A 21546-nucleotide genomic window follows, 5' to 3' on the forward strand; every position below is an offset into this window, starting at 1 on the left:
CACACACTCAATGTCTGCAGTTTACCAGTGGTGAAGTAAAAACAGGCTAATCAGTGTGCACAGTCAGACGCGGTGGTTATCGTTCATAGCGTAGTCAAGAGCAGACCGACTTGAATCTAATGGCAGTAACATTAGTGGTTCGCAAGCGTACAACTAAAAAACGTTTTGTTAACGTTATTAGCGATTTAAATACCTATTTGTGCGTAAAGTTGACCAATCGCTTGGTGTTGCATGCTTATTTATAAATGACAAAAAGTGACAGGTACCGAAACAAAGATGTTGCTATTTGCGTTATAACAACAGAGTGTGTACTGAACAACTTGAACACGTGCCAGTTTTTTTCTAAATCTTTTGTTTTGAGATACATACATGCGATTAACTGACAGAACTTTGATGCTGTTAAATCATGTTAAAACATCAGTCATGAACTTTTATGGGTACATGAACATTTAAATATTCCTTCGCAAACATTCCAAAATACATTAGTATAGGAGCGCATTTGATCTTTCGTTTGTTGTTGTTTGTTATTGTTTATTTCGGTATATCAAGTTTTCTTCTAATGTTATTAACAAAGATGTAGTCTTTGATCATTCTTGTTTAAATTCGAATATGTATTTCCCCACGACGGCACAAAATATGAACGACATAAAATATCAATCGTGTATGCGTACATTTATTCAATTGTATACACCTTTCACAGAATGAAACGTAACACATATTACCTTGACTTATCTTATATGGATAAAAATAAATAATGTAAAACAAAAAACGAATTATTGAAGTGTGTTGTAACAACTTTGATACATACCAAATTAAACCACGCAAATCTAACAAAGTTCATTCCACAATAACACATTGTTCGACGCTGTCTGTGGACATTTGCTGCGTGTTGTCAAGCTGATTTAAGAAAATTAAAACACCCCTAATATTAATCAAACATGTTTACTATTTCATTAATCTTCGCTTGCCTCTTGAATTTCACCTACAGTTTCCATTACACTTTCACCGGTACTCAGGAAACGTGGATTCTCTTCTTCTTCCTCTTGCTCTTCTTCCTCCTCCTCCTCTTCCTTTAAATCAGTCAACACTTCGAGCTTGTCGTCAGTTTTACGTGTCAGTCCAGAACTGCTGCTGACGTTGCTAACCTTATCAGAAATGTCATTTGAATCGTTTCCAGAACCATGTTTCTTTACGATTGGACCTTCGGACGATGCAGCCTGTTTGTTTGTAAAACCACTCGAGCTGCTTGCTTTAACCTCATTCCCTTCTTTGTCTACAAATACTAGCTCATCTGGAAGCTTGTCCGGAAGTTTGTACTCACCAGCCGAACCCGCAAAAAAGGCTGGTTCCACAGATTGTTTATCCTTCGCAATGAGAGGAGGTTCGAAGTAGGTTTTGTAATGCGTCTTCTGGACCATGGTCACTTTCCTTGGGCTAACGAACGCAGGGTATATAGATTTTCCCTCTTGTTTATCTTTTGGTTTAATAATTGCCCGGGCGGCTTCGGAAAAGCCAACGTTTCTTGCAACGTCGCCTCGGACTATTTTATAGTTAAGATCTCGAATATTCGTAAAAAATAACTCGTTCACTTTCTTTTTAAAATTGTTTGTTTGCCCGTCCGTTCTGTCTTTGCCATGTTCCACGATGGTAACCTTTTTATTGGTGATCTTGGGCTTCGGTTCACTTTCTTCGTCTGAGAATTCTATTTGTTTGGCCTGCTTTCGAAACATGGACGGTCTCGCTATCTCGCCTCTTGCAAGTTTCGTTTCTATCTCGGCTTCGGACATCCCCGGCAGGTATTTGCGTACAATCGCCGCTGTCGTAAGGTTTTCCTCGGTGGGCTCGAGCATTGGAAAGAAGACGTCCGACCTCTGGCGGCTTACCTCCCTTATTCGATTCTTACGGCACTCGTAGCAGAGTTGTGGCCCTTTGATTAAACAAAATTATTGCACATTCACCAATATTTTACTATAATTTTAAAAGTAAAAAAAAATCAAGATGGAATTTTGTCATAAATTTGTTTAAACATTGCGTTTTATATAAATCTTACTTTCAAAGTATGCGCGAATGGTCTGCATTGTATAAAACACAATGAAGTGATAGGGGCATTTAAATAAATTCAACAGTTTTAAAGCGGTAACCTGCAAGTTTTCTGTTCAAAATATATGGACAAACAAGGGAGTTGAATCTGCACATTGTATAGTTTATAAAAGGTCAACATTATTATGCCCCTTGTTAACAGTAAATATTATAGTTAATAGAATAGTTTGTTCACAACAATTTGCCGTTCAAGATACCAAAAGTATGTATAACTTTAAACATGCTATAAACGTTACGAACGTTATACAGCACAAACAACACTAAATTAGAACATGCATTCGTTTGTTTTGTTGTTTTTTTTGTTTGTTGGGGTTTTAGCTGTTTTCAACAGTATCTCAACTATCCCCGTCAATATGGAAATAAATTGCAGATATGAATGCAGAAATAGCTGTGACCGATGTGCAGTCTCATGATAATGACTCCCTTAAAACTGTTAAATAAACAATAAGTTTCAAAACAACGTGCAATTTAATCCTAATGTAAAAATGAATATAAATACACAGTAAATATGCATTTAACTAGCTCAAATAACCCCATTAGTCATAATTCCTGATTTATTTTGAAGCAAACTATAAACACTTAACCGAATACCTATGATTTCGCAGCAGTCCCTCCCCACCGGCGAGAAGGTGACGGTCAGAGGAGTGTGGTGAGACATCGTGAAGGTGTCCTCGGTGTCGGCGTCGGCGTCGTCGTTCTCTAGCAGGTCACGGAGTTCTGAAGCGAATAGATGCTGGAGTAACAACAACGCATACGCTCTGGGAAAACGGGGCTTTATGCATGTGCGTAAAGCATCGTCCCCGATATGCCCGTGCAATGCGCACAACTATAAAGTGCACCAATACCACTTTTATAGGTCATTAAAAACTCAAAGCTGTTAGAGTTGTTTGCTTAACATTAACGATATAGTAACATTACAAGCAAAACATTCCTACAAAACAAATTCAATATATTTTTTTATTATCTTAAACCTTATCGTTTTGTTAAAATTTTCAAGAAATGCAATACAAGCAATAACAGCAAAACAAAAAACAAGTTATCATTGAATAATTGAATCCAAGTCATTCGACATTTACTTACTAGATTATAACCAGAAGAGTAATCACGTGACGATCCAGATGGCGACGTCCGTGCCGAAACGGGTAGTTTCGCCCGTTGTGTACTACCATTTTTTACGTTTGTTTAATCTTTAAATTCCGCTCACTCTCCAAACATCAATGTAAGCAAGGGATAATCTTTTTTCTTTAATCTTCGCTTTACATCTCGACTTTACTCGCTACGAATGTAATAGCGGGAGCTGTAATTGTATGATTCCGTTAAGAAATTTCGTAGCGAGTGAAGTCGAGATCGAATAAAATACAAAAGAAACGCTTATTACTTTTTTGCTAATGTTGCTGGATAGGGAGCGGCATTTACAAACATAATATCTTAATAAATGGTATAAAAAGGCGAAAAATACGTCTCAGCAAGGACGTCGCCATATTGACTTTCTTTCCGTTTTTCAAGTGATTACCCCATCTGATAACAGTGCACTTGCAAATAATATGCAAACGCTCCAAAGCTCTTCATAGAATTGTTTAAAAGGTGCATCACTCTAAATTGCAAGTGCCTTGCGGGAACAATTTGTCAACTAGTGCATGTAAAAAATAGTGTCGTTTGATGATATTCCAAATAACACATCAACGCTTGCGTTTTATACATAACTGGCATAACTGTTGAAAGCATGTAACTTCCAAATGAGCTGAAACACAATATTTCTTCCTTTAAGCCAGAATGTTCTTGAATGACTCTTAAAAAGCAGGGTAACTGTACTTTTTGCATATATAAAATTCCTTGTACTAATCATATTTTTATTTGTTTTTAAATATTTTATTTGATATGTACAACATGTATTCATGAACGTAATTTACCTATTGTATTTTAGTTATATCTAATGCGTTTTTATTGCAGTTTTATGAAATTCATTACCATACAATTTTGGTTGAATGAAAGTTTTGATCATACTCATATTTTTAATTAATTAATTAATTAATTGGAGACAAAATTAGGTTACATTCGCCTCTCACCAGGGTGCGGTATTATGGAGCTAGGTCGGGACATGACCGGCTCGCTCCAGGCGCTCATGGGCGTGTTCGTGTCGCGTTTCCGCGGCGACGGCATGTGGCGGCTCCCGCTTGTGTGCGGACGGGGACTCGCAGTATTGTTCTCGTGCCGGAAGAACTGCGTCTTACTCTGCGCATGCGCGAGGTTTTGTCGTCTGCTGGCGACGCTGTAGTGGAGGCGCTCCCGTTCGGCAGACTTGTAGATGTCCTCGACGCTGATGGCATTGGCGCTGTTATTAGAATATTTGGCCGACTTGATCCTATGTGCACGTGCGGTGGTGCTATGTCGTTCACCGGCATTGTAAGCGTGCTTTGTGTGCGCGTGCGTGCGCTCCGGTGGGGCGGAGCGCGTCATCTGAAAGTGATAAGTAAAGGTGTGCATATGCAATGCAGTGCAATAATCACGAGTGCAGTCTAGTCATACTAAAGTCGAAACAAAGTGTGCGGCATTAGGCAAGTACACGGTATACAGTATATACAAATTTAAAATTCGTTAAGGCGAATCGCTACTTATTAATTAGTTAAATTACACAACGTTATTACTGTTTGCGAACAAAATGTTCAGAGGGCACTCGAAACAGAACGAGGTAATGGTAGTAGTCAATTACATTTCCAATATCTTATCATAAATACAGAAATATTATCTGAACACAACTATTCTCGAATCGCATGCAAATCAAATCTATCACAATGTCATTATGATCAATAGTTATGTGATGACGATGGTGTTTGTCTTGGTGATGGTGATGATTGAGTTGCTCATGATTCTGGTGGTGTTGGAATGATGATGATGAAACACATTTATAGGCTACCTCTTCCACTGGGAATAGTGCATAGATTTCCGTGTTTAAAATATTGTCTACAACGCCTGTCTGAAAGCGCACAGTTTTCTTTAACAATCCCATCACATACGACGTATTATCAATGTTAGTTTTAGTTGGTCGACTCACACTCAATTAATAGTTTTTCATAACATTACATTCATGAAAGTAACTATTTGCCAACATATCATGTCTTAAATTACACGTGATTTCTATTTTTAATAAATTATCCATATTTCCATAATTCATATTAGTCTCTTGGTGTCTAAACACCGCTCTTCATTTAAAGTTATTTTTACTAATGTATGACACAAAAGCTAATTTAACATAACACACATGCGGTTTGACAATTATTTCAACAGCAAACATTTTAGTTCAGCACAGTTAAAAGAGCAGAGCAAAATTTATATTGACCATCACATTAAAAACATAAATTTGATATTGAATCTTACGTGTTTTACGTGCTATCCATTAAAATCTAATTTACATCAAATTTATGCTGTTTAATTCAATCCGAAAAACATCAAACGCTTTAATGAAACATTTGCACCACCGAGTTAATAGACCAAAAACACAAGTCTTATGAATTTTGTCACTAACATAAACATTTCTATCACATGCGAAATATTTAACAAGAATGAATTGAAAATGCATTCTCAAAGCATTCATAAATTATGATTATTGTAAAGGATTTGTTTCATGCAGCCTTAAACAAATAATTGCTAAAATATCCCATTTTCACTTACTTGTAAACGGATTGTAACAAAGGAGTGTTTCCTTTGTTATATATTCGATATTTTACGAAATTTTAAGTTTCCTTGTATAGGCCTTCATAGATAATTACTCGCTTTAGTCATAAGTTCAATGTCTCTTCCAAAACATTGTTTGACCAAAACTTGTCGAAAGCAATTCGAGCGCTGTAATTGTGTCGAATCCTTGCGCCCATAAGCAATTAATTTTAAAGCGGATACTCAAATATTTAAAAAAAGAAAATGTAAACATAATTATTTACTTTAGTTTTCAGCACGGTTAATCCGTCACAACCGCATTTTCAAATACAATGTTGACTCGCAAAATATTATAATTTAATTATTCACTTTATTTAAATTATACTTTTCCGTTTAATTTCTAATAGTCAAATATGTGTTCTAGCCGAGGCAAGGAACCAAGATAATGTTGTCACCGAAATAACACATAATATAATGTAAAATACGTGCAAAATATTTGGCCTTACAATATAAACGGGCTGATATATATATGAGACTGACTCTGGGGAAATCGGCATAATGCATGTGCGTTATTAAAGTGTCGTCACAGATCAGCACGTGTTGTCCACACAGGCTAATGTGTGTTGACACTTTCTGTCTGGAATTGTTATTCGTTTAAAAAAGACTTTAAACGAATAATTCTAAAGAGCGGAAAGTGTCGTCCCTGATTTATCGGTGCGACACTTTAATAACATGCATTAAACGCCGCTTTCTCACAGCGCTGGTCGTATATAATAATAAAACACTATCGATAATGTTCAGCAAATATTTTCAGTTCAAACTTGAAATCGATCGGAAAGCACCAGTCAATAGTGTACGGTGTGCGGATAAGAAATTAATTGCATTCAGCAGTCCACACAATAAATAAAAACAAATAATTTTACTTCATAGTGCATTTTAAATATGATATAACTTTCATTGCTAAATGTTTTGTTTCATACACGCATTGTAAAAGATATTTATCAGTAAATGGTATATCTAATTAATGCGATCAATTTATATTTCTTTTTCTAGCTTTATAGTTTTCCCACTGGCAAGTTTACCTTTATTTTTATATTGGAAACTTCGTTAAAGCATACTTTTACCTTCAACCCACAGATATGCATAGCTTCTACATGTATTGAACAATCATGTGTAAACGAATATACGTTTTTATTTTAAACCTTTGCGGCCCACCATACTATATAAATACTGCGCTACTTGTTTGGTTGACAGGCAAATATTTGATTTCAGTCGGCGGTTTTCTCAAACCTGATACGCTTTCTGTGCAAACAAACGATTCGATTTACAGTTTTATTGATAATGAATGTAAACAGGAAACCTGTGCGTAAATCAGGTAGTTGCATTTTATAGTTAATTCACGAAAGCCCAGGGTAAACGTTATGACATGCGACCATGATTATATATTTAGTGACGATCGTATTGTGTATTAAAGCAACCGCTAAAGAATTTATCACCCCTTGGTAACAGACCATATTGTTTAGTATTGCATGCACGGTCTTTAAAACCATTTGATGCCCATCGTTTCGTAGAACTCAGCACCTGATCAGTTTAGCTTCTAGCACAGCACACGATACTTTTGTGTATGAATATTAACCCATTTATGCCTAGTGGACTCTCCCATCCTTCTAAATTGGATCAATTTATTTCCAAAATTAGGGATGTCTAGTATATTTATTTCTATATTTAGAATATTTCGTACATAAATTCATTTAAGCAAACAGCGCAGACCCTGATGAGACGCCGAATCATGCGGCGTCTCATCTGGGTCTACGCTGTTTGCCAAGGCCTTTTTTCTAGACGCTAAGCATACATGGGTTAAATGTGTGGTAACATGAGGATAAGCTTGTCCAAATCAGGTTCTTCAGGCCATTGAAGGAGACATGGTTCGTCATTTATAACGTGCATAGTCTCTGTGCCAAATTTGTTTCGTATTGTCTCTGGATCATATAATTGCATAAAAGACATTGTGTCACACTAGCCCAAAGTCATTTATCTATATGGTACATCGTATTAGGCTGGCAGAATATGTTACACGCTATAATACGCTCGTACAATTAATTGACAGCAAAATATAATTATCATGATGGTTATGCACTTTGCACAAGACAAGTTGTCAAATCGTGCCAAGATCATTAGGAAATCATGGACATATGCTGTGACACTGCATTATTTTTTTCATTTTATTTGAAGGCTGTTTAGCTGTATTCAAATATTTCTTGAACTGGTGTCACAAGGAAAAAACGAATTGACATGACATATAAATTACGAAAACAATCCCTTTAACCGGATCCCATCTGTGAAATATATATAAATAAATAAATAAATATATAAATATATATATATATATATATATATATATATATATATATATATGTACAATGTAAGAAGTATTTTATACATGGGGTTTATGCATTAATGCCCGTTGGTATTAGTCCATTATAGCTTATAAAGCCGAAGCAGTTGGTAAGTGTATTTGTAACGGAAGAAGCATATATATGTTTAGGAAAGTATCACGTTTTTAAAAATGATTAAAATATTCTCATTAAAAACACTAATATATTATCTTTTTTTTCTAAAACAATATTCGGTAAGAAAACTGTACCTGTAAATAACCTGATAAATGTCCAATCTTCACATACGAACTAAATTCATGAATCGCAATCATCGATTTGCACAATAAACAAACCAGACGCCCATAGAAGCAATCGCTTGATTTATTGGAAGAATCAATATATTTCCAGGCACCAGTATCATTCTCAATCAACTAAACAGCCTATGAAAAGACCTAACCGGATTATTCTAATAACGTTGCCATATGCATGCCACTTGTGATGTCATATTCTTATAAATGAGGTTAATAACGAGTTAAAGCGTAACCTATGGAGAATTCATCATCATAATATTCACATAATGCACCGGTTTAATTGCCAGGAAGAACTAAACAAATCGTATTATTTAATATAGTTACGATCTTTGTTTGAAAATATATCATGTACTTAATAACTAATACGCATGGTATTGAAAACGTACTTGAAATGTTTATATGACATTTAATATGCGCGAATCTATTTTATGTACATGTTAAGTTGTACAAAACAATGCGGGTATGAACATTGATAAGTACATGTTACAATGATTGTATAATATTTGCACTGAGACAAATGCATAATATTTAAAGTATTTTTTCACTTAAATTTCAAAGAATGATATGTATAATAATACTAATAGTTCCTGTAATATACTTAATATTACCTGTAGAACAGACGGTATATGCGGTACAAACATGATATATAATCCAACTTACAGAATATACGATTGTGAATAAACATACAGAAGTCCACACAAAGACAAGTATCAATAGTATTCTAACGACGGAATAAGTAATTTTTATCTATTTTCTCAAACTGAGGTTTTTATCAGTAGTCGATGTTTGTTTTATCGATAAATTGCTACTTTAGTGTGTGCTCGCTTTTGTCGACAGCATTGACACATCATGGGTAATTTAGAATCTTTAGAATTTTCACCACATGCAATTAATTTACACATTGAAACGATCGCTCCGAACGATTGTAACTTAAATATAGTACTCAAGAATATTGATGAAAATGGTTGTAAAGCATCACAATTTTGTTAAAGAATAAAGCAAACTACGAGATATGAGACGTTCAGTATTAAATGTTATGACCAATAATTTAAACTAAACAGAGTTTTTGAATGTTTAAAAATAAAGTAAGAATTTCCATGATGAATCACATGCTGATATTGAAACTGTTGCTAAAAGAATGATAAGAATAAAGATATGCACTTATGGTTTGATTAACGGGTTTGCTTTATGAAAAAGGTGTTTAATGCATGTGCGAAAAATGTCGTGCCAGATTAGCCTGTGCATCCCGCACAGGCTAATCAGGGACGAAACTTCCCGCTTTTATGATCTTTTATTCAAAGAAAGTCTCTTCTTAGCGAAATTCAGTTTCGGCAAAAAGTATTGCCCGCCATTAACCTGTGCGGACTGCACAGGCTAATCTGAGACGACACTTTACGCACATGAATAAAACCATTTTTTTCAAAGAGCATGACTCATATTCATTATTTTAGTACACAGACAATCTATGATTTCGTGTGTTGGGATTAAAATAGTATTTTTGCTGTTAAAGGGACATGATTTTTGAAAATTGTCAATACATGAATTTTATATTTATAATATTTAGATGTATTAAGTAATTATATTGAAGATGTTAAAAATACATGATACTTAATTTTTCGGTCCCGGGATTCCAACTCGGGACCTTCAGAAGCAAAAATGAACGCACTATCATTAGACAACACACGCCTTTGTGTTTGAGAGGATTGTAACCTTTTTCTGTAATATACGTTTTTGTCAATGACCAATAACCCGCATTATTTATTCCGATTGTAAAATGGATTTAAATAAACGAATGCATATTATTTTAGGCAGGGTTTCATTTTGCTTGTCTGCATATAATGCGTTCATTATACGTATATACATTGATTTGTATGGCATTTATTTTTGAAAATGTATTTTTTTTATAACTTGGAACAGGTCCCTTTAAGTTTAGCTGTATGTATAGTAATTGGATAAAGCGATAGCGAAAGCTATACACCCAACGTCCGAGTGACTCACACAGAGATATAATACGAATCTGAAGAACAACAACTGGGCATAATAGGATAATTTGAAGAAAAAAAGTAATGATACTTAAAATAAATATAGGGTACAATAATTACAACTTGACGATTTCCATGAATATGACACTGATGGCACATACAGTATATAATTTGTATATAATGTGATGGAATGATGAAGAGTTATGTATATATCTAATAGAAACAGGACAATTTCAACAGTATCCTAATAAACACTAACAAAGATAAACACAGATTCAAACAAACCTTTCGATCAATTCCGAACACTACTGGATATTGATAACCCATTTCTGGGATGGGTTTATTCGTTTACTGGTGTGTATTAGATGTGTACACTTCAAATATAAGTTATTCCGTATTCCTACGAATATAGTACATCCTTAGGTTTTGTTTCATTTAAACAGAGTATCCCACTTTCACTGCAATTGTAAACGGTTATGTTTAAAGAAGATATTATCATAGCTCTGCCATGACTATCGATCAGGTCTCAGCTCAAGTGGGTATACAATACAACACTCGATTGATTACGCGACAATATTTCAGTCATTTATTTTGATTGTCCACAAAAGCCGGTAGATAAAGACGAATTCACAGTCCATACAATTTTTAAGGCGTAAGATATCTTCTTTCACAATTTAAGCCCGGCATTTATGCGCTGCTTAATATCAGTTTAATGTTCTATTGAGAAAAGCATTAAGTCGTGAAAAGCCATTGAAATAATACCGGTGCTCGACGTTCGATTTTATGCAGGGACTTTTATGGTTTAATAAGTGATTAATTGAAAAAATAATAGACCAATATGTTTACACAAATTGAAATAAAATTCGTATGTATAGGTATTGAAATAAACTTGTCCGTATCATTGATGGTTGAATGAACATGCAAAATGCTGTACTTGACGATTTCTCGCAAGGATTAAATCTTAATTATATTTTTTAATTCATGGAAGTCTGACATATTACATCAATAGCATTAACTATCTATATAAGCAATACAATATTTACCTTATACTTATTGATAAATACTTAGGTTTATTTAAAGTACAACAGGAATTTTAACATCGGGCTGTAGTTAATGCTATTCAGCATTAATATACCAAAAATTCCATTAACAAAACATACAAAAATTACACTAATATTGTATGGAATGCAGATATGCTGCCCATCCTATGAATACTACATATAAATTAGATAACGCTTATTCGTATACATATTTTATGTGTCTCGGCGGTTGCTGTTCATATATAGAACTTGTCGCTTGTGGGCATATTATCTTGCTGCATATTTACGACATACACATAATGAAGTTTAACTCCCGATTACTACATATCTAATACAAGCTTCACATCTTATTAAGAGGGACTTGTTCACGGATTGTTGAAATGACAATTTCAATAACTGTTTGTGATTGACTCAAAATAAATAGATTTACACTGTACATAAGGTATCGAAATGACACGCATGACTTGAATTTATATTGAAATACGTTTTCGTTCATGAGTAATCATAGTTAGAAATGATAAGGCTTTATTAACTTGAACTATTTAATAATTTGGAGTGTGTCTTTATATTCTGGGACAATACATGCTTGCCTATATACACTGGTAAATAAACGGCGTAATGCAACAACTCGGACGACCAAGTGGTTTAGAGGACAGCAACGGTCTTTGCTTCGATTCCGCGTCTGTATTTTCTTTTCTTTTTTTTATAAATAATTATATTACTGTTTAATACGGAGCTATTTTATTCCGATTCTTATATTTATTAATTAAACACATTTAACGACAATCTTCAGAAAATTAGTAAACAAGTCTGCAAAGAAGCCACTTACCTGCCGCCTATGTTTTGCTAATGCTGACCGCGCATTTTCACTGTGGTTGGAACCCCGAGAAGGAGTTCGCACCGACGACGGCGGGCGCTTTCCGATGACGATAAATGACGTCGGGTACTCCACTAAAAGCATGATGATTGCCTGGTTTCTGCTTGGTATCGCCTTGATATAGTAAAAATTGAAATCTTCAATTTGTGCGGACGAATCATGCCATCGACAGTATTTGAAACTATCGTTGGTACGTCCTCATATGTTGAACATTCTCCGTATCGTATAATTTTGGCAGTATTTAAAGTATTTTCATGTGTCATTACATAGAATAATAGACTGAAGGCATCTATTTTCCTTAACATAAAAAAATCACATCGTGGCGTTAGAAGTATGGCTTAAATACATCGCCTTATCCACTCGAAAAATGAGTAATGACTATCCGTACACAAAATACATTTATATTCTTCGTATTAGCAAACCGATTGCGCCTTTATTTGTCACATCAATACGAGACTCAACCATCAGCAATGATCCTGGCGTAGATATCCTTAACAAACATTTACCACAATAATTGAGATAACTATCACCAATATTTGTTCTTGCGATAACCCACAAAGCTATATTGGACAGAAGAACATTGCTTACATTTGCATAAACACGATTGGCGTATGCTTACGCTATAAACCCATGATTATCCGGAGTGATTAATTCTTGTAAATTTGTTCAATCAACGGTTGCTCCTTATACACATCGGGCGAATTCGAATGCCCAACAGTTACCCCGTTTTCATGCAGCTATTTTGTCATGTCGAGCGTTCTTAGTTTCTCACACACACAATTCACATAGGCGCATATGTATCAACTACTAATGTCGGGCATTGACTTTCGTGAGCAATACCAACTTTGGGCAATACCAATTAAAGAAATACCCATTGTATTCCGTATGGATGAAGCAAGGATTAAATATTTAATAGTCTTACTAAAAGCGGATTATAAATATCAATAAAAAGAGAAGCGATGATAAACATTATTCTATGAAAGCAAATATTAGTTGCATAACGTTTTATTGGGCGAAGTTAGTACACAAGTCGTTGATTAAGTAGATCGGCGCCTTACTGTTGAATATTATATATCATTCATACTGCTTAAAACATTTGTTTTGTAATGTCTAGTTCAAAATGTTTCGATTAAATCGAGAAGAAATATATTGTAAATAGCAGCACATGAGTCCCCTGATTTAACACTGTGACGATTGTATAGAATATATGTGAAACTAATGCGGTATCGCCTTTTGTTTGTCCGAATAAAAGAGTGGATAATTCGTAAAAGATTAAATTATGTCCCTTTAACGCTTCGCACAAACGAATCAAGGCAACAGGCCTTAAATCAAATTTTATGATCAATGCCAAAAGTCTAACGCAACTATGACACATCGTTTCATGCTTAAACCGTGGCTAGAACTACAAGAACTACTAGGTCTAAGGCGGTTTCGCTCTTCGAAGTCGTTTTCCAACGAAGATGCTGGATTCACCGTATTACCTGTGTCAGTTGTAAATAATACAGAATTTGCGTCTTCGAAAACCATGTATTAAAGGAACACAAATAAAAATAAACCCTCATTAATTCTTTGACATGCTGGTTGAATGAGATGAACTTGATATACATCTAATATAATGTATACAACTAAACGAATGTCATTAAATCTATTGTCTTTTGTATAAGATATCTGTCACTGTTTTTCATCACATACGATCCAAAAAAACGACAATACAACAATCGAAGTTCTTTAAATATCAGTAGTACAGCCATAATACGGTAACTAAAAATCATGAAACAATATTTAAGAAAAGAAAGTATGATATTTAGAAAATACAGTAAAAATATTATTAATTATACAAATTAATACAAATATTTATAATGGATAATAAAAAGCAGAAACTTGCACAACTCATCTTAAATAAAACACAGGCGTAAGCTATCAACCAATTTATCTCATGATAATGCTTGTCGAGTTGCATTATTTCTGTATTCATTGACATTTCAATCTTAAATATTAAAATCTTAAATATTAAATACATTTATTAAGAGGAGATTAAACAATTATGATAATATGTTAATGTTAATAATGTTAGTAACACAAATGTGATACAAAACAGGATGCATTTTTACGCAGTATTATGTATTACTTTTGTGATATGAAGTAATCATTTCAAATCATACAACAGTATGAAATATTAAATTCCACTTTGGGAACTCGTTGCGTAACGTTTAAAATGGATAACTGTTACACAAATACCACATTATTAATTAATGTCGAAACTGTGAGTGTCAATATTATAGTTATCGGCCAAAGATATGCAATAAGTAAAATTCATATACGTCATCAAAAACATAAAACAAACATCTACAGTTTGAATATAATTATGCAAAGTCAATCTTACAGTTGGATTAGAATAAAGAGAATAGGTTATAGCCATAGTTGTTGTCGGAGCTCGTTTTTATTTGGATTTAATTTTTAGGCTGTTATACTTTAGTATATGGTTTATGTATGCACTTCACCAGTTAGCGGCACGAAACGTCCCATGAAAACATGAGCGATATTTTTATGTCCCCCAGTCTATACTGGGGGACATATTGTTTTTGCCCTGTCTGTTGGTTTGTTTGTTTGTTGGCTTGTTTGTTTGTTGGTTTGTTGGTTTGTGTCAAACTTTAAGATTCGCCATAACTTTTGCAATATTGGAGATAACAACTTAATATGTTGCATGCATGTGTATCTCATGGAGCTGCACATTTTGAGATGTGAAAGGTCAAGGTCATCATTCAAGGTGAAAGGTCAAGGTGAAAGGTCAAATTTTGCAAAATTGAAAATCGCAACTTGATATTTGGCATGCATGTGTATCTCATGGAGCTGCACATTTTGAGTGGTAAAAGGTCAAGGCCATTGTTATCCTTCAAGGTCAAAGGTCTAAGTCAAAGGTCAAATATATGGGGGGACATAGTGTTTCACAAACACATCTGGTTTGATTACACAATTGCTATTTTTATTAACCTGTAACTGTAAAATCGTCAGCATTAATGGGATCCAGTGCTAATAACCCGTGCCATTTTACGCCATCAGTTACCAATTATGCGATCAGTCGTGTACAAAAAGGCTGATGACCATCATCTACACATTCTGCTTTAATATCTTAAAAAATGAACGAAGTAAGTTCTAATGAAACTAAAAGGTGGACATTCTTTCTAAGCGTTCCAATAATTCATGAAAGGGATTGTATGCTTACATGAACCATTTTACACAAAAAACTGTAATATATATTTGAAATGAACATGTATAATGCTGAGACGGGTTAAGTAACATGTAGGTTCATGAGACAATGATAATGCAACATTTAAGTTGAATTAAATTGAATTCCGATTGAATATTCCTATTGACAAAGAAATAAATCTTAGGCTTAATTACCCCAGGCCACCTCCACACATAAATAAAATAAAAAATCAAATACATCAACAACAACATAATAAACCTGTAACAATACACACACATACACATAAAGAACATGTTCAACTATAGCAATAGTAACAATATAATTGTATTGTGTACGTACGGCGAGTATAACAAAATAACACGTCAACATTTATTATAAAAACACAAGCTAACATAAGCGCATGTTCAAGTGTTCCTTGTAAGATATATTCCAAAGTCATGTATTTCACCGTGTTCATACCTTAAACGCCACAATATTGTTTATTAGAATAACACTGATTAACAAAATTGAATAAAGAGAAGGTTCGTTTAAAATTGAGAAAATGTACATCTAGTTTAACATCTTATTAAAACGTGTTTACAAAGATATTGTTTTTAATGATGACAATATCGTTGTCGCTGTCGTAGTTGATTGAAAGTCTTATAGTGGGCATCCTCTTAAATTCAGACAAACCGTATAACCCATCGTCTAATTGGTGGGAGATGTAACTTTCAGACTATAAGACCTAACGCTTACACAAAGGACATTTAACATGTTTGAATCTCGACATGGTATCATCCTCATCTTACTAGAATGACATGCATCGTCACACATTTCCCATGTTATATCTCCAGGTATCGCTTATGTTGTTCTAGACATGCATATTTAAATGTCTTCTTTATTACGACTTTGCGTTAAGGCATAAGGGTTCTGCACAAACTGCATTAATATTTGCAAGACAAGTGGCGCCTGCTAATTAGATGGGCTTCTATCACGCAAAATCAAAACTGCGAGGCACACTACCGGAAAAAGCTGTCGACAAAACAGACAATCCAGTGAATATTGAAAAGTCCTCTAGAGGCTGAATATTGCTAAATTTGGAGAATCGGATTACTTTTACTTTTATGATTTTATTCCGTATCACCTGGAATTCAATATTCCCTAAAACTATTACATTAACAAGAATACGCTACCACGAGCAGCGATTAAAAATAATATATTGTGCAACTCTTTATAATCCGAATATCAGGTAAGAACACTATACTTAACTTCTTCTTTTATACCTAATGATAAAATATGACATTTCTGCAGTGAAATAACAGCAGTGAAAATAACAAATTGTTGTTATTTTCACCGATGAAAAGAACAAATTTTCCAAATTCCTTTTCTATTTTTAGATTATCATAAATAATTATATATATATAGTCTATGATCACGAGTGAATTACAATCGACATTCCACCGAATCCAACACATTTTCTTTTTATTTTATGCATAAATTCACCGTTTATTTACATTGTAAAAGAGTTTTAACTGGAAATTCCGCTGGTTTAATGACGTAATTTCGTCATACAAATAACGTCATTTTGTGTTTTGAAATGTATTGAGGTACGCCACGGGAGAAACTCCGAGAAAGTGTAACTTTTCAGCGAAAGGGAAACAGCTGTTAATTATTTTCTTGAAAAAGGAGCATAAAAGAAACAGAAAATTTGTTCATGTCAGTGTAAGATCGTTTGTTATTTCACTCATGATCATAGAAAAAAATAATTTCTATGATCACTCGTGAAATAACAAACGATCTTACACTGACATGAACAAATATCCTCTATATCTTTGTCATATAATACGTCAGTGTTAATATGGCTCTCCCATATTAGTTTGACATCTGGAATCTTTTTAACCATAAATGAATTGTTGCAAATAATTGTATATGTATTGTGGCTGTTTTTTTCTTCATGTGTTTCACTAGTCAGTTTACTTGCAGTACAGTTAAGTCCGGTAATCTTGCGCGTCCGGTAATCTTGCGCACTTCGCATTTGCGAATCTCGCAGACGACAAATTGTTTTCTTTAGTTATGAAAGATGGAATTTCACATTTTAAATAATAAACGGATTTAAAAAGTACGTTTTCCATGCAAAATAAAATTCGATCATTACATTTAAACACTGGTTGCGTCATCCCTATACATCGTAAACACTGGCCCACTTACGAAAAATTCGAAATGAATCACAAATTCCCTGCAGTCTTTAGCGTTTTCATACTTTAAATTAAGAATTCATAAATCCAACGTGTAATTTAGCATTCCATTGCACAATATCCGATCAGTTATGGTATTTTTGGCCATGAAAATATATCGCATCAGACAGACAAAGTCAATTATTTCCCGTAGTCATTATTTCCCGCCATTCTGTCAAACCAATTTGGTATGATCTCCGCATGCGCAATGGCCTAGTTTTGATATTTTCTGTAAACTATGGAAGCATGATCGTGGTAAAATCAAATCGGTTATGCATAAACATTTTTTTTTCACGCATACCGGTACTTTTTTTATTTATTGTACACTATTATTAGTGACTATATTATTTGTTGGTTTGTAGTGAACAAAAACTGCACTAGAAATCCACATTTAATTTCAATGGTTTTACAAACTGATTTTAAAAATATTTTTCTGGAATGTTTCTTTGTCAATAATTGGACACCATATGTCTATAATTTTGCCTAAACGAGGTCATTACAGAAAGTGCGCAAGATTACCGGACACTGTGATAGTTTGAAAATGAGATGAGTCATGTTTGTTTTGAAATCAAATCGGACAGTTCTTCACTGAATTAATTAGATATTTTTGTGTTAATAAGCACATGAATTTATTATTTCCATAATAAATTTAGATATTATGTTGTAAATTTATAAAAGAACATGTTTTTAAACCAATTGACCTTTAACTGCGCAAGATTACAGGGCAGCATCGTACACGTTTAATCGATTCAAATGAGACTAAGTTACATTTCTGCATGTATATTTTCGCCAAACGATAGGTTTATTAGGTTTGTTAAAATAACAAAGTTGACACTGATCTTCACATCTTACATAATAAAGTTAAATTCGACCACGTATTTTTACGTTTTTAGATTAAGTAGTTATATTTTAAGCGACATTGGTATATCTTTGTCAATGAAGTAGTAAAAGAATAACTGACTTAAAAACTTACATTTCTCTCATTATCATATTTGATATGCATGTTTTTATTTCTTGAGAGACGAAAACGTTGTCAACTGTTTTATTGAAAAAACTATATTTTGATTTAAAACGATGCGCCTTTTAAATAATTATTTATAAATAGAAATTCGTACTCACAGTCATAAAGCGTGCGTTAAAATGATTAACCAGCTTTTATTGATATGCAACTTATATTTGTATAGAGACAATCTAATTAATAAGGCATTTCGTGATATTGGTGAGAACTACTATTGTGTATACTGTCATGACAAAAGGCTCAACTGTTTGCCAAACACTATATTAGTTGTATGATCAGTCTATTGTCTCAGAGCATGCACATACAATAAAAGATCGAATGTGCAATCGTTTTTCCCTTCGTTTGAAAAGGATTAAGTGCTAATATTGAATTAAGATTTTATTATAATTCTACCTTCAATCATACAAACTGTACTTCTTGGTATACACGATCGCGGTTTGACTGCTCTGAGTTGTTCACGTATATAAACATTACAATAGTTGAGTGCAATCGATAGAAATATGTTATATATCCCGAAATTCGGCTGTGGCTTATTATTCCATATCGAACTGTTGTAAAGTCGGGACTTCGGTAGCCGCCATCATGAAAGCACTTATAACTTCAAGTATACGTACACATAAGATCAATCCAAGATCTCTTCGTTTTGGCGACACGGAACCTCTCCCTATGAATAAATTGTACGTTTGACCCCGTATAATGACAACAACGGTCGAAGTTTTGAACGGATATGTTTTTTATTGTATTTTTAGTATTATTTTCATTATTCTGATTGGTAAAATTGATGATATTGCGTACAAATCAAAATGAATTATTAAGGCTATTATGATAAATTATTAATACAAACGTGTAAGCATGCTTTAAACGCCTGGATAGATTACACTAAGAACACAATTGTAACTGTATATGTTAAATGTGTGATGTTAAACAGTTTCGTCGTGAAGTAAAATTAATGGAGCAGTAAACCTCAATCGATACTTATAAATAATTATATTATCATTATCTCATGCAACATTTTGGTTACTTGTATAGCCAATTCGAACTGTTTTTGTAAACATAACATGATGAATTGAATAAATCATTGAAAAAATCATTATTGTTTACTATATCATGGTTGGGCAAACTATGTTCATTGTAAATAAGAACGTTTATGAGTATACTGCAGTATTCAGTTATCAAATATTTCATTTTCTTTGTGATTCTATCATAAGTAATATTGTCTAATATATCGATTGTGTTTAATGAACGATCGTTGAACCATGCTATATAAAATACTAAACATGCTTACTCTTCTATTGTATTTAATCGTCCGATACATTTTTGTAAATCACAATTGTTCAAGATATCATGATTTGTAATTTAAGGTTTATTATATCACAAATATGTTATGGATGACCGTGTACACCAAGTTCTTACATTATGAAGCACAGATACATAATCCAGTATGAATAATTATATTCTATATAACTTGTACTTTGTTTATCGGATACAGTCTAGACATCATTCGCAATACACAAAAGATTGACTCAAAGCAAGCTTTTCTTATAAAATATCTAATTTTATTAAACACATACAATAAATAGGTATATTTATAATAACATAAGAACACACTTCATACCATACGCAAATATAAATTATTCTTGTCGAATTTTTGACATTAGTTTAAAATTGAATACAAAGCATTTGTATAAGATACACATGCATGTAGAGTGAATAGAAGTGAAACTCATGAAAGCACATAGTCAAAACACCAACTTCAGTAAAACTTTTTTTATATGGTTATTTGTGTAGAGGAACATTAGTAGCATTTACTAAACAATAAACAGGAACTAAAATTGACAAATGAAGAAATTGTTAACACTATGTCTACCTTATAAAACAACCCATATGGTTATACAATCAGATGAAGTATTTATAAACACATATAACAATAATTTCTACATCAATATATCATTTTTGACATTCAAACCGTGCGCTGTATATGCCAATCTAAATACATCAAGTAGCGTATTGGTATGCGTGCTTAATTAAATAGGTTAAAAATGGTATATGGACGTCACCAATGAATAAACTTCCCCTCAGCAATGAAAGTGTATATTCTCAATGTATTGAACTTTTCTGGTCGGCCGTCGTACTATTAAGTTTTAGTTACGCATCATTACAGTTCAACATCACCATCGGTCTGCAGTTTACATTTTTATCATCATCATTTCATCATCATTTATTGGCGAATCGGTCTATTTGCCTTTGGCCATTTACAATCTTTTTGAGTTAAATTATGGCCAAGACATACAGGAATACAACATTTAAGCGTACAATACAATACAATACATTAATAACAATCATAGCATTGGGTTAAAACAGCGCAAGTGAAATCAGTTGTAAAGCATATTTGCCAGATAAAAGGGAAAAATAGAGTAATTGTAATAGGAAGCAGCATACACAATCGAAAGAATAGGTACTTCATAGAAGTCAATGCATATCATATTCACTAATGGGTTATGTTTCCTCTGGAATTAGCGCCTAATGCGAAAACGAAAATTAGGAGCTAACAAAGGACATTAGAAGCATAACTTGACTGGAAAAAAATAGAGAAGAGAAAAAATGATAATAACAAAATAAATTAATTAAATAAAGAAAAAAAAATAGAATTGAACGTTATCAATTTACAAAGAACATCCTAGAAGTCAAAGCATACAATATTATCAAATGAGTTATGTTTCCTCTGTAGTTAGCGCCTAGTGCGAAAACGAAAATTAGGAGCTAAGTTAACA

General features: G+C 33.4%; 1 protein-coding gene across 6 annotated transcripts in view; it reads right to left on the reverse strand.

Annotated features, from left to right (window-relative positions):
- Positions 1–657: 657 nt before the first annotated feature.
- Positions 658–21546, reverse strand: part of LOC127868367 (uncharacterized) — a 33458-nt gene continuing 12569 nt past the window's right edge. Inside the window, exons 3-6 of one of the 6 annotated variants that reach the window (XM_052410076.1) lie at positions 12289–12450; positions 4167–4557; positions 2692–2817; positions 658–1927 (exon numbers count right to left, since the gene is read on the reverse strand). In XM_052410076.1, the coding sequence (XP_052266036.1) occupies positions 954–1927; positions 2692–2817; positions 4167–4557; positions 12289–12420 (1623 nt within the window). In that variant the 5' untranslated portion in view covers positions 12421–12450 and the 3' untranslated portion in view covers positions 658–953. Of the gene's footprint in view, positions 1928–2691; positions 2818–4166; positions 4558–8395; positions 8543–9045; positions 9255–10704; positions 11094–12288; positions 12887–21546 lie in introns of those variants that run through there. The other 5 variants (XM_052410075.1, XM_052410078.1, XM_052410080.1 and 2 more) reach the window with 5 other exon arrangements.

This window comes from Dreissena polymorpha, chromosome 2 (genome assembly GCF_020536995.1).
Source record: "Dreissena polymorpha isolate Duluth1 chromosome 2, UMN_Dpol_1.0, whole genome shotgun sequence".
NCBI lineage: Eukaryota > Metazoa > Mollusca > Bivalvia > Myida > Dreissenidae > Dreissena > Dreissena polymorpha.